General features: G+C 43.0%; 1 protein-coding gene and 1 long non-coding RNA gene across 5 annotated transcripts in view; one reads left to right on the top strand and one right to left on the bottom strand.

Moving 5' to 3' along the window:
• The window catches only part of LOC135422648 (uncharacterized), a 168,132-nt gene extending 157,167 nt beyond the window's left edge, over window positions 1-10,965 (bottom strand). The window contains exon 1 of one of the 3 annotated variants that reach the window (XR_010434538.1): window positions 9,782-10,163. This is a non-coding gene — a long non-coding RNA (uncharacterized LOC135422648). Of the gene's footprint in view, window positions 1-9,781; window positions 10,164-10,752 lie in introns of those variants that run through there. The other 2 variants (XR_010434537.1, XR_010434536.1) reach the window with 2 other exon arrangements.
• A 145-nt stretch (window positions 10,966-11,110) lies between these two features.
• The window catches only part of GLRA1 (glycine receptor alpha 1), a 47,909-nt gene continuing 45,932 nt past the window's right edge, over window positions 11,111-13,087 (top strand). For both annotated transcript variants that reach the window (XM_064672006.1, XM_064672007.1), the window contains exon 1: window positions 11,111-11,263. In XM_064672006.1, coding sequence (XP_064528076.1) covers window positions 11,208-11,263 — 56 coding nt within the window. In that variant the 5' untranslated portion in view covers window positions 11,111-11,207. The remainder of the gene's footprint in view (window positions 11,264-13,087) is intronic.

Genomic DNA, 13,087 nt, shown 5'->3' on the forward strand with positions numbered 1-13,087 from the left:
AAATCAAGAGACTCTTCATTTCTTTGAGGAATGGGTTGTTGTTGCTCAGTGAGAAATGCATGCATATAACATGGCCATGCAAGTGTGAGGTGCTGGTACATTCCCATTTGCATGACCATTCCAGTGTGGTTCTTCATCCAAGAAAGAAACACATATGTTGGCCCTGAGGCAGCTCTGGTTTCATCACTAGCTAGGTCCTCAGTGATATTTTAGTCCTGAATTCTTAAGGGACACATAGGGACAGACTTGACTCATCAGACATATGTCACTTGCAGTCACCATCACCAGGGCTGGCAGAAGTACCCACACCACCAGCTCCAGCACTCACACCACCACAGCCAAACTTCTCCAAGCCCTCATTCTCACTCATTAACACAAGCATCCAGAGGTACCACAAGTTCAAAAGAGCAAGAAATTCTGGTCCCTATTAAAGCCCCCATTCACCACCAAAAATCTTCAGCCACCTATTAATTTGGTAATCTGTCAAATATTCTCCACACCCACATCACTGGTGCTTTCCCAGAGACACCTGAGATTCTCCTTTAAGAGCACCAGCCCCAGGGGAGAGTCCGACCAGCTGATATCATTGAGGGCTTTGGACAGAAAGTAAAACATTTTTGAGCCTGGAAAGTCAAGTGAAAAGGAGCACACACGTTATCTGGCTTATTAAAACATTTTATAAGTAAAAGACTATTTCTGGGCCTGTGACAGCAAATGGGTAACTGAATTTAGACACAACACCAAGAAAACCTGGCCAATGCCAATTCACTGTGACAGCTCATCATACTAATTAAAAAACAGTAGTATAATGAGATTTTACAATCCATGAAATATGAGGCATGTTTACAATGAATAAGCGATTTATAATCAAGTTGCATTTACTTAGTGTACAGCAAGTCTCATAAAATCTGAATTAGATGCAGAACTACCTGTAGACACATGGCATTTATTTAAAATGTTTTGGGATGCAGCAGCTTTTTCAGCAAAGAGAACTTAATCAGTCCCTGGAGCTTTCCCTTCCTCTGCTAGGACAAGGCAAGTGCAGTTGTATTGATTTCTAACACACAGCACTGCCACGTGAGGCAGTTTATTGGGCCAACAAAGTGTTTAACAGACAAGGTCCCAGAGGTCTGAGGTTTAATCCAGGACTACAGGCACACCCCCTATGGATAGCTGATGTAATGCTAACTGCAATTTACAAGACAATACATCATATCACACGACCCAGTGCCCAGCGCAGAGCCCACACTCCAGACTGCCCAAAGTCCACTCTAACACCCTGTTTCATTTATTACTTTGTCCATCTTCTGTTGTTATGGCAACTTTTATAGTGGATTACTCCTCAGCTTTCCACTGAAACAGTGCAGACTTTGTGAGGAATACAGGTTGTTTTATCAATGCTAAAAAAGCATCCCCTCTTATAATTCATGTGGGTACTAACCTGTTCCTAGCATGAGACCTACCCAGCTTCACCCAAGCTGTGAGTCCTTGGAAAGCCTCAGTTCCCATAAGCTCATAGAAGTTCTCACAAATTTCTGCTCAACTGCAATTAGGCAACTGCTTGGGCACATTCTTAGGATAGCAAAGACTAACCCAGAGGTAGGCATTCCTGCACTGTCTTCAAGCTTTCATAGAATCTCCAAGATTTCAGGGCTTTCTCCAGGGCTTGCTACTCACAGAACCACTCTCTTGGCTACATATCACACCACATCTACTGTTATGGTATATATGGGTTACAGACAGAATCACAGGATAATTTATGTTGGAAAAGACCTCCAAGATCATTGAGTCCAACCTTTGATCACCACTGTGTCAAGTAGACCAGAGCACTGAGTGCTACGTCCAGTCATTCCTAGAACACCTCCAGGGACAGGGACTCCACCATCTCCCTCGGCAGCCCCTTCCAATGTCTAATCACCTTTCTGTGAAGAAATTCCTCCATGCTGCCCAGGCTTTGAGAGCTATGAAGTTATGCTGTGTTTCCCCCAACACATGCCAGAAAGACAAAAGATGTTATTATTTCAGCTTATGTCTTCTATCACAGAAGTCCATGCAGGCATATTATATATACACACAAAAAAAATATACTATTATAACATAAATATATATAAATAACATAATATATTTTGGTGATTCCTTCACAGACAATTCAGCCAGCTACTAAATACCAAGAGAAGTACATCAGAATAGCCAGTGTCTATACAACAAAACCCTCAAAAATTTATTTCTGTAACCAAGCTCTGGGTCTTTGACAAAGTTCTTCCACTTGAAATACTATGAGTGCAAAGGGTGCAATATCAGAAATAACTCCAATGTTTTTGTCCACACGGCCAGCTGATTGTCACCACCATTCTGTTTCTCCCTAATATTGACTTAAACTGCTTCAAACAAGGGCTACTGCCTCCTTTACTCTCCAGTCACAACCCAGGATATCAAATAAATTCTCTACCACTTGAAGGGGCTGATTTCCCCATGGATAAGTTATCTGGGAGGAGGAGGGAAAATTTATTTCTATGAGGACAAGTCTGTCCTAGACCATGACACGTTATGTGAAGAGTTAAAAAGCTGAGTTATATTTGCACTTCCATGTGCAAGCAGAAATGTGCATGGAGAGGTTTTAGTGTCTGCTACATTCAGACAATGAGCCAAAGGAGAACAGGACATCACAAGCTTCTTCAGCTGCCATTGAGAGATGCCCATTGATTTGATTTACTTCCTTTTGTTTCCAGACAGCAGCTTCATAGAGTCAGTAATCAAGCAGCAAATGCAAAGTGAGGCCACGTCTGGTCATAGGCATGGAGATTTAATGAGATGACTGTGATTCCCCATGTCTCAGCCAAGCTGTTTCTCACCCCCAGAGTTTCCACGTCTTCCCTGAAACCTAACAAAGCCTATTCTCTTTGCACAGACTACATAAATCACTTTTGTCCAGTTCAATTGCCTTGGTAGAGAACTATTTTCATGGGGAGGGAAAGCTATGTAAAAGAAAATTGCCAGCATGGTGCGACATCATGAATGGGCTGCAATTTCTTTTCTCTGATTTGTCCAAAGGAAATGCAGGCTAACACTTCAATTTTTTACCATAAAGAATCGTATTGATGCTTGGAAAACAAATCGGAGCTAACATATTTTTTACCAAAAAAAAAAAAATCCATTCTGTTGACATCCTGGGTTTTATACTTCCATTCCTTTCAATAAACACAGGCCACTGATACTTACAGGAATTTTCAAAGGCTTTTCAACGTTGGGCTTTGCCAGGCATGCAGCACATAAAGGCAGCAATGGAACCAGTAGAACTTTGGTGGTTTTGTTTTAGCTGAACTGTAGAGACAGAGGTGTCTGCCTGAAGAGTCATTAGAACCCACTATGATTTAAATATTTTGAAGAGGGAAGAAAATTTTGTTTCCAGTAGAAAAAGCAATTTTGCAGGTAAAGCAAAAAAACCACACCTGTGATCCAGGAGACTCAGTGTCCTTCTCCACCATACGCCTTTAGGAATACTCACTGTGCAAGACAAAGGACACAAATCACTAGTGTCTTAGGAAAATCAAGAGATTCCATTCATTAATGGTGGCTGTCATTTGGAGAAGGAGCTTTATCAAGTGCTGTGATCAAGTACAGCACATACAAGTCTGGGTCATAGAGGAGCATTTCCTCCATTTGCACTTGGCAGAGGATAAGTCAGTGTTGACACCTGCCAAATTCCCTTTGCTCAGCCCAGTGAGTAGCCCGTGCTAATACCCTTCTCCAACTGGTTGTATCAGACAAATGTTAAAAACAGGGCTCACTGGGCAAACTTTGCAGCCCCCCTGGGGGGGGGGGGGAATTTTGCCTAAGCCCTGAGCAAACACTGGGCTGAGAGAGGGCATGAAAAGAGGGCTCCTACCTGTCACAGGGTTTAGCTCAGCAAGCTGCAAAGAAATACATAGCCCAAGGCAATAACAAGCTACTTAGCAAACATGTTAAAATTGCTGTTCTCTGTTTTCCACCTGAGGCAAAGATTTTAGGTGAGGTAAGAGCACAACTTGCACACAATCCAACTGAGATGTTAAAATGGCACCTTTCAGAAGGACTTTCAGGAACAGTTATCAGTAAACCAGGTGCAGAGAAGTCCTCGGTAACCCAGCCCTACATCAGGTCTCTCTGCCTGAAATACAGGAGCAAAAACAAGATGATTTTATGAAGACCAAACAAGTAGCTCAGGTCAGTGATGCTCAAGGAAATTTCTGCAAGTCCACAGGGCCAGAGTTTCAAATAATAAAATAAAATACAGCTGGGTAATAAATCATTTGCCTAATGACCCTTCAAAATCCCTGCTTACCCCACTAGAGAACAACTGCTTTGGATGGAGATGAAGCAGCCAGAGCTGCCACTCCTCATGAGTAAAATAATCTCAAAGTGCATCAACTAACTTAGACAAATCAAGAGAACTGTGATACTAAAGGAAGAAACACATTCTACCAGAGGGAGATCCCTACTGATACATTGCACCTCAGCAGTGCTATCAAACCCAGAGGCACCTCAGGTGGGTGAAAAGCCCTTTCTTCTGCTAATGCAATGTGAAACCCACCCCACCATCAACCCTTCTGGAAACTGGGATTGCTAACAAGAGCAGTTCCATAGCTCCCTTCAGAGCCAAAAGGCTTCATTGCAGTGGATGGAGGATCAAACTTTTCGTAATGTTTAAAAGAGGAGGGATCCTACAGGGCTTCTTTTTATCCCTTAGATGTCTGACGTGCAAATATTTCTATCACCAAAAGCTAAAAAAAAAAAAAAAAAAAAAAAAGCTGCAGATTGTTTCTTTCACTCCAGAAGATAATTTTTGCTATTTGGTCCTGTGAGTGAATTGGGGTATGTAAGAGAGTGCTTCAGCATCTAAGCACTTGGACACCGAGGGGCCACTTCAGTGTCACTGGCAGTTGTCTCCCAATTTCCTTTCCAAGTCTGCTGTTTGCAGTCAAACTTTTCCTCTAAAGGGTTCCACATACACTCTATTAAATTCACAAGATAAATAAAGTAATGAAAGTATTCAATGTATTTATTTCCATTTATTTCCCTCCTTTTCTTCTTATGTGGCATTTTCTGTTTGGTTTGGGTTTGGGTTCTTTTTGAGAGGTGTGGGGGTTTTCCTTGTTTGTTTGTTGTTTTAGTTTGTTTGTTTTTAATCCCAGACAACAGGAGTGAAGAGGGTAATGTGAATAGCTCTAAGTCTGCCTTGTATTCTTCTATACCTCTGTGTAAACATTTCTCAAAACCTGGTACATGCTCACCTCAAAACAAATAGATGGTTTCTTTCATTTACAAGCAAAACACAGAGTAGAAAAGTTCAATTTCCCACAGCACTCAAGGGCTGCTAAGGCAGAAGAAATGGGTTTCACAACATTAAAAGCTAAGATAATATTTCCAACAGCTGCTTGATGCTCAGCGCCTGACAACCCTGGCAAGACTGGTTGTAAAAGTAACTGGCTTATTCTTCATTCACATCGTAGTGTAGCCAAAAAGTTTTATTGGTCAAGACCTTTGAAAGAAATAGTACTTTTGGCTTCTCTGGGATTGCCTGGCAATTATTCTGTACAGGTCAGAAAATAATTAGCTTATGACCTGAAATCACACTTCTAGTGGAAGCAGTAGTGTAATTTTTGTAAGGCTACAAGGTCCATGCTACTTTCTTACTACAGAACACTACATAAATTGTGACAGTGACAAGCCTATGATATGCAGCAAGACTACTCACAGCTCAAGTGTCATTATATGACATATGAGACATGGAAATTCATTAATAAATCAGCACTCCTAGGGGGAAAACGATCATCCATTCTTCTTTATTTCCTCTTCTTCAGGTATTACTGCCTTAACCTGATTCATGCGCCTGACATGAGGGAGCAGACACACACTCAGGTCAGGAAAACCAAGATGTTGCACTTGGCAAGATCTTCACTTGGCCTCCTGCAAACTTATAGTCTGTCTTGAAGTCATCCTAGCACAGGGTTTCATTCCACTTCCAAAGAGTCCGTGATCACAGACTAAATGTCATCAGACTCATGGGGGCCATGTTTGCAATGATGAGAAATCAATGCAGCCCCTAATCTACTTGTCAAGCAATATACTGCCCAGGAGTGGGAAGGTCATGGACAATCCATATAACTGCTCTGTTTGCAGAGAAAGATGTAGGGCTGAACCTCAAACACAGTTAGAGCTATAATTTTTAAAACACATGGAGTAAAATACCATCAACAGTGATATTTGGTCTGAATTTCAGTCAAAAACATCAATCACCTATACCACAAATCCCTCACCTCCACCCCTACTAGCCTTCCAACCTTAGACTGCAAGTTTGCTGAATTTCCTATGCAAGACATTCCAGGGGTTGTTTTCCAAAGAGTCAATGCATATCAAACAGAATTGATCAAACTTTTCATCAGAGTTCAATTTTAAACATATTTTTGAACTATGGATGGAAGATGGACCTTTACACTAGTTCCAGTGAATTCTCTTTCATCTGTAAATCTTTTCAGTAAAGAATCTTGACTAAACACTTTAAAAAACATTGCAGAAGCACTTTATGGTGTTATTTTACAGGCAATTATTTTGACTAAAAAAAGTACCCCAGGTTCTCAAGTTTCTAAGAAAATTGTATTTACTTGAACCATCTTGCAGAGAAATAGCTTACTGCACATAGAAATTAGCTGAACAGGAAATTACTTTATAGAACCCTTTGCAAAATTCCCTGAACTTAATTCTAATTTAAAATTTGTTTTTCATTTGTTCAGTGTCAAAAGGCAAGTAGTGCTGCTGTAGCAATTTGAATCTCTGCCTTGAGAAGCACAATCCAAGTTCTTGGGGCACTGTTTCCTCATTAGCCGTTCTCCAAAGAACAAACTGACAATAATGGATTTAGTATTCCCGAGATAGGCTGAGTGTACTTCACTGCTCTGCCAGCCACTTCTTCACCAAAAATCCTGTCATTTATTTGGTGAAGGAAGGCAGTGTGTGTGAATGGCCAACTTGAAGGTGTTTGTCCCCATGAAGAATTTATTATCAGAATGTGAATTTTTAAACGGCAAGTAAAAGAAACTAAAATTTACTCTATCTGCTATAAAATCCAGAGACAAAAAAAGAGATCAAGAATGAAATCAACTTCCAGTTGTGAATGAGGCTTTAGGTTAATTCTCAGCATAGGGTGCATGTTCACCTCATTACTGAGTGCTGTCCAAGGCTTTCTGTATTCTCCATGTCTTTAAGTATTCTATCAACTACCAAAACCAAAATAAAGTCACAGACTACCAGGAATATTCATCTTCTCCACAGAGAAGAAATTCATTTGCATTCTTCAAAGGGAAAGGATCAGGGAGGAACCACCCTGAAACTGGAGAAGCAGATATTCCCTGGCTTTTATCACTCCTAATGTACACCCTTTTCTTCAGGTGTCCCCAAATTTCACTTGAGTGCTGAAAACAAATTAAAACCATTATCTCTGTGGTGTCTTATGTTGAACAGAATCCATCACTCACAACCCAGAAAGGCGATGACACAGAAGCTTTCCAGACAACTTCACCTACAAGTGAGTTTTACAAGACTCATCTACTCTGAAACTGAAAACAAGATGAACACACAGCAGGTAGTTCTAATTTTAGGAGCTCATTTGACATCATGGTAAGTTATCTTCAACTCTGTCATTTGTACAAGTGCTGCCAAAGAAAGATAAATGCCTTTCAGAAGCATTTGGACTCTGCTTGAAAAATGGGAGACCTGGCAAGTGAACCCTTCCCCCCAAAAAATAAATCACAAAGCACTGCAGCTAAACCAAGCAGAAAGCTAAAACCTGATCTCAGAGCAAGTCAGGACAGATCCAGGGAGAGGAGTACCTGATGACAAGGGTTACTTAAAGTAATGGTGATAAAATTGACTTCCAGGCATTATTAGATCTCCAGACCTATTTCCAGTTTATCTGCCCTTAGCTTCTTGGAGAACAAAAGAAAACCTAAACATCTGGCATTGCAGAGAACCAATGTGGGTAACTTCACCACGGATATCCCTACTGATGGGTTGCACTGAGGACTGGTTGGCTGTTCCTTGAATCACCTGGGTTAAATCACTGGATGTGAGTTCCAAGGATCTGATGCCACCCTGACCAAGGCCTGACACATTCACAGAGCATGTGCAGGGCACTGCACCAAGACAAGCAACTGAGAGGGAGATACCAGAGCACAGACAAACACGTAATGCAGAAGGTGTGGTTCCTTTGGGGTCATCATGACAAGACAAAACTCATATTCCTTACATTTACATTTCTTTTGTTTTTACTCCTTGGTCTAAATCACCTCGATGCCTTGACCTGCTCCAGATATCTGTTGCAACCAGGTTTTGCCTCCATTTTCCCCAATGTCAAAGCAAACAGTGTTCCTGAGTCTCTCCATAAAGAAGTTTGAATATCAGCAGAAGAGTCCCTGGGCCCACACAAATCACTTGGTCGCCATCACCACCAAGACAGATGACAGCAAAGCAAAGTTCTTTCCCTGGGAAAAGCAGTTTTCAGACCCTTCAATAGGAATAGCTGTGAAGATTCTTTATCTTATATACACACAGATTCATCTGCTTTCTTGATCTTAAGCACAGTCATCCTTCTTCTCTAACCCAAGGTAGTGCCAGGAGAGCAAGTGGGGACAAAATGAGACAAGTCTAGATACTTTTGGTATAAAAAAGATCAATCTTACAGGCAAGGGAAACATCATGTGAGAGAGTCATATCTCTTACAGAGCCCATTTCCATTTCTAAGGGAACTAGGAGGCTGACAGCCCCTAGACTTAACCCACAGATGCCAGGAGATGATTCTGCCTCCTGCTCTTTGTCCTGTTTCCAGTAAAAAAAAAAAAAAAAAAAAAAAAAAAATCAAGGAAACACCATTGCTTTCCTGCTATGTGGGTCCTGTTAACACTCCCAGTCTGGAGCTCCTCCTCTGGTCTGTCAGCACACTGGGGGCTGGAAAAGCACAGTGACAGAGGCTCATCCATGTGGGGATAAATGTCAAGAGGGAAAGTAAAGTGTGGAGCCAGCAAGCAGCAGGCAGGAAACACTGCATGGAATCATGTCCCCAGGAATCTCCATGAGTTGAAATCAGAGCCTGTTATTAATCTAGCTAGACACTGAGACCCAGGAGCTGGAGTAAATCTGATTAAATTCCCACTGTACCAATGGCTAGAAGCCAAGCAGGTCTTTCTTTTCTTCTGATTGGTAACCCAAAGGATATTTCTGTCTGCTTCACTAAGTAAACATACTGCTTTAAAACAAATAAAAACAGGAGATCGGAAACATCAGGTAAATTTTAGTATGGCAGTAAGGTCCTTTGAGATGCAACCCAAACAAAGAAGAAAAAGTTGTTTCCTACCCTGGTGGGGCTTCAGTAGTGGTGGAGAAAGCAGTCCATTTCACCTCTACCCTTCCAACATGGGACAAGAGTAGTCCTCGAACAGATTAAAAGCAGCTTAAAAGGGGTTAAAAAGTGACTCTTTGCCATGGGGAGTTTTGCAAAGCACAGGACAGGTAAACAAAACAGAACCTAGAGAAGAAAGATCCCATTACACCAGGACAATAGAGAAGAAAACAATATGCTAGATCATTTAGGAGAGCTAAGTTTTCATTTCAATTCTCAGAAGCTGATGAGGAGCTGACAAAGTGCCTGAGACAAAGTGACTGAGGCCATTCCTCCCCACCCGGACCACCATGCTCAGCACCCTGTGAGCACAGCTGGAGCTGCAATAAGTAACTACTAAATGCTCCTTACCTGCCCTGGCCTTGATGGCTCTGGTGTTTGCCAAACCTCTTTGCAAAATCAAATGTAAAAAAAATTTAAAAAAAAAAATCAAATAAAACAAAGATAAAAAGGAAAAAATAATAAATCAAAGCCAAACAAACAAACAAACAAAAAACCCAAAACCACAGAGATGTTCCTTAAAAGCCAACAGCAACACATATCAACTGCCAGCCAAGCAGATCTTCCACGAGATGGAGATTTAAGGCACGTTACGCTTGCCCTGTCAAGGGAGACGATTTCACAGACTTCTTAAAAAGACAGCAATTCGGGTTAAAAATATTGAAATAAACCAAAACGTATCAGCGCTTTAAAGGTTAACAGCCTCTGCTGAACAACATGCGTTTATCCAACCACGTCCTAGAGTAGTTTTTTCAGCCTCGAGACCAATGAGCACAGCTAAGAGGAGGGCCTTGGGATGGTGGAGAGGCTGAGTTACCCCCTCCCCTCTGCCTTCCCTCATCTCCACCTCCCCCTCTTTTTTTTTCTTTTTTTTTCCTTTTTTTTTTTAGTTTAGTAAATTAATGCAGCAAGAAACTCCCAAGATCTGGCGAGTCCTAGCAGGGGAGAGAGGGCAGAGGGGAAATGAGATGCATTAGGAGGACAGTGAGCCACTTTCTTTCCGAGCACAATGGAAGTGCTTCCCAAGAAACTTCCCCTTCGCTCCCCTCCGCTCTAGCCCTGAGCAATGGGACACCTTCCCTACAGCAGCAATAACTTATTCGGGAGGAAAAAAGCCCAGGAAGCAGGAATCAACAGCATCCAAACGGCGGGCAGGAAAGCGACACAACCGGGACTGCAGCACGGCTCCACACTGACAAATTCCTGTGGATGTAATTAGGAAGACACCCCGGCCAGCAGCGGAGATTAAACCCTGGGGTTGTTGAGGGTCGTCGCGCCCCCCACCTCCCGTCTCACCCCCGCCACCCCGATGGCAAACCTACACCCGCTGCGCCTCCCGCTCTCGCCAGCCTGATGTCCGGAGCGACATCCCGCTGAAGGGAGGTCTCGGCGCGGGCAGCCCGGTGCTCCGGCCCCAGCAGCACTGCAGTGGCGGTGGCGGGGGCCCCGGCGGAGGAGGGACGAGCCGAGGCGGTGGCGGAGCGGGGCCGCTCTCCGCGGTGCTGGGCGGGCGCGCTCCGGGCGCTGTCCGGGTGCTGAGCGGGGCCCGCCGCTCTCCGCGGTGCTGAGCGGACCCTCCCGGCCGCGCCCCGGCACCGGCAGGGGTGGTTCGCTTCCCCCCCACCCATTCTTCCCTAAGTGCCGGGTTACTTTATTGGCCAACCCCACCGGCCCACCCCTCACGGAGTACAAAAAAAAAAAAAAAAAAAAAAGGCAAACCAAAACAACAGAAAAAAACCCCCAACAACAACAACAACAAACAGCGAGAGCTGGAAAAATGTGCAACGTCAACGCGCTCGGAGTCTACGTGTGGGAGACGATCGTTTTCTTCAGGTAAGGCTCGGCTTTACGCGAGGAGTGTGTGCGGGCTGGAGCGCCGTGCCCAGCCCGAGCTCGGGGCACAGCCCCCGGGCACAGCCCCGGCTCAGGACAGCCGCGTTCCGCCTTCCTCGAGCTGCCTTTTGGCCTCCCCCCGGTTCCCCCGAGCCTGGCTCACGCACAGCCCCTGGGCTCGGGACTTTCCGCGGCTTTGGGAGTTACTCCGTTTAATTAGCACCGCAATCTCGCCAACCGCAGTGCTGAAAACACCGACCCCGGCTGCTTGCAAAGTGACAGCTAGTGGTGGCTGGCAATGCTGCACTTGAATTTGCCCGGGTAAATACTCCCACCTCGCCCCCTCCCCATTCTTCATATTGCAGGTGAGTTCCGTGGGATGCTTTCACTGCTCATCTGTGAGGGCTCACCCTCTATCCTCAGCTTGCTCTGTTCTAAAGTCACAGAAAGCAAAGAAATAACCTCCTTCCTTCTCAACTTTTTTTCTCTTACATTGTTTTGAGTATTCTTCCCTTGCAGAATATAAGCGAAAGCCAAAGGGGACGTGGGGAGCTTTTTGCAGTTATATTCATTATCACCCAGCTATATTTTGACTGTGGTTTAGATGTGTTCAGTTTCTCTTTAAGGCTAAGATAGAAGGAATAGCTTTAGTCTTAAAGAACTGTTTCATGTCCATCTATCCTTGCAGTGCTTTTATTAAATAGACAAAAAAATATTGGAAGATAGAAGCTCCTATATTTGCACGAAAGATGCAGCCTACTGTAGCAAGTGAGAGATGCCAAATACAATTGGAGGAAAAACCTCTGTCACGACCTGAACTTGTTCATCAGTCTTAGACTTCATTTCAGTTGCATGGCTCTTACTTCTGCATTTTACCAAAGTGTCATGTTGTAGTTTAATGGGAAAACACAGACGTTATTTGCATACACATCACTGGTATAATGCTTATCTTATGATTCACAGTAGCAGACCTGCTGATACTGGCCAGACTTTTCTAGCTAGCATTCTCTTTCCTTTTGAACACTAAAGTCTTTCCAGGCATAAAAATCAAGATATCCCCACTTTTTCTGTAAGTCCACAGGAAATCAGAGACAGCAAGACTGCAACATGAACTCAAAGCATTTAATGTTTAGGAAAGCCAAAAAATAAATTCTAGAAATAACTAAAAATCATCAATCTCTGAAAAGCAATGTCCAATACCCAATACTTCAGAGCCTTTCTCATCTTGTGACACTCAGACACAAGTGTATCCCAGCACTACACAATATAGTGAGGTGGATTGAAAGGGAGAACATGTATGTGGCAATAAACTCTTAGTTAAAAACAGTGTTGAAGCATTGGGTAAAAAAAAAAAAAACAAACCAAAAAGCCCCCAAACAAACAAACAAGATTAAACAGCACAAACACTAGAAAGCAAAAGGATAATAAAAGAGTCTTTTCAGGCTTGCATTTCCTATGGCCTTGGTATTGAAGCCTCTGTCCACGTCTCCTCTGAACAGACTGAACAAGTGAAATTGATACCCACTTGTGCATCACTCAACACATGTGAGCATTTACAGGTTCTCAGCACATCAAGTACAGTCCTGGGCACTCAAAACCTTGGTAAACAAGTCACTTCAGATTGTAACGAAAAGGTTCATAGTATCATAAATTATATACATGCATATGTGGTATATATGATTAGGTCATATTGCATACAAAAGGTATTTCTGGAAGTTCAGTTTTCCCAAAATTAACATTTAAGAATATTTGAAAATGCTTTAATTCAATTGCTGGGGGAGGATGAAATCAAATTGCTTTATATATTGCAATAATTTTCCAAGC

The sequence above is a fragment of the Pseudopipra pipra genome, chromosome 15 (genome assembly GCF_036250125.1).
Source record: "Pseudopipra pipra isolate bDixPip1 chromosome 15, bDixPip1.hap1, whole genome shotgun sequence".
Taxonomy (NCBI): Eukaryota; Metazoa; Chordata; class Aves; order Passeriformes; family Pipridae; genus Pseudopipra; species Pseudopipra pipra.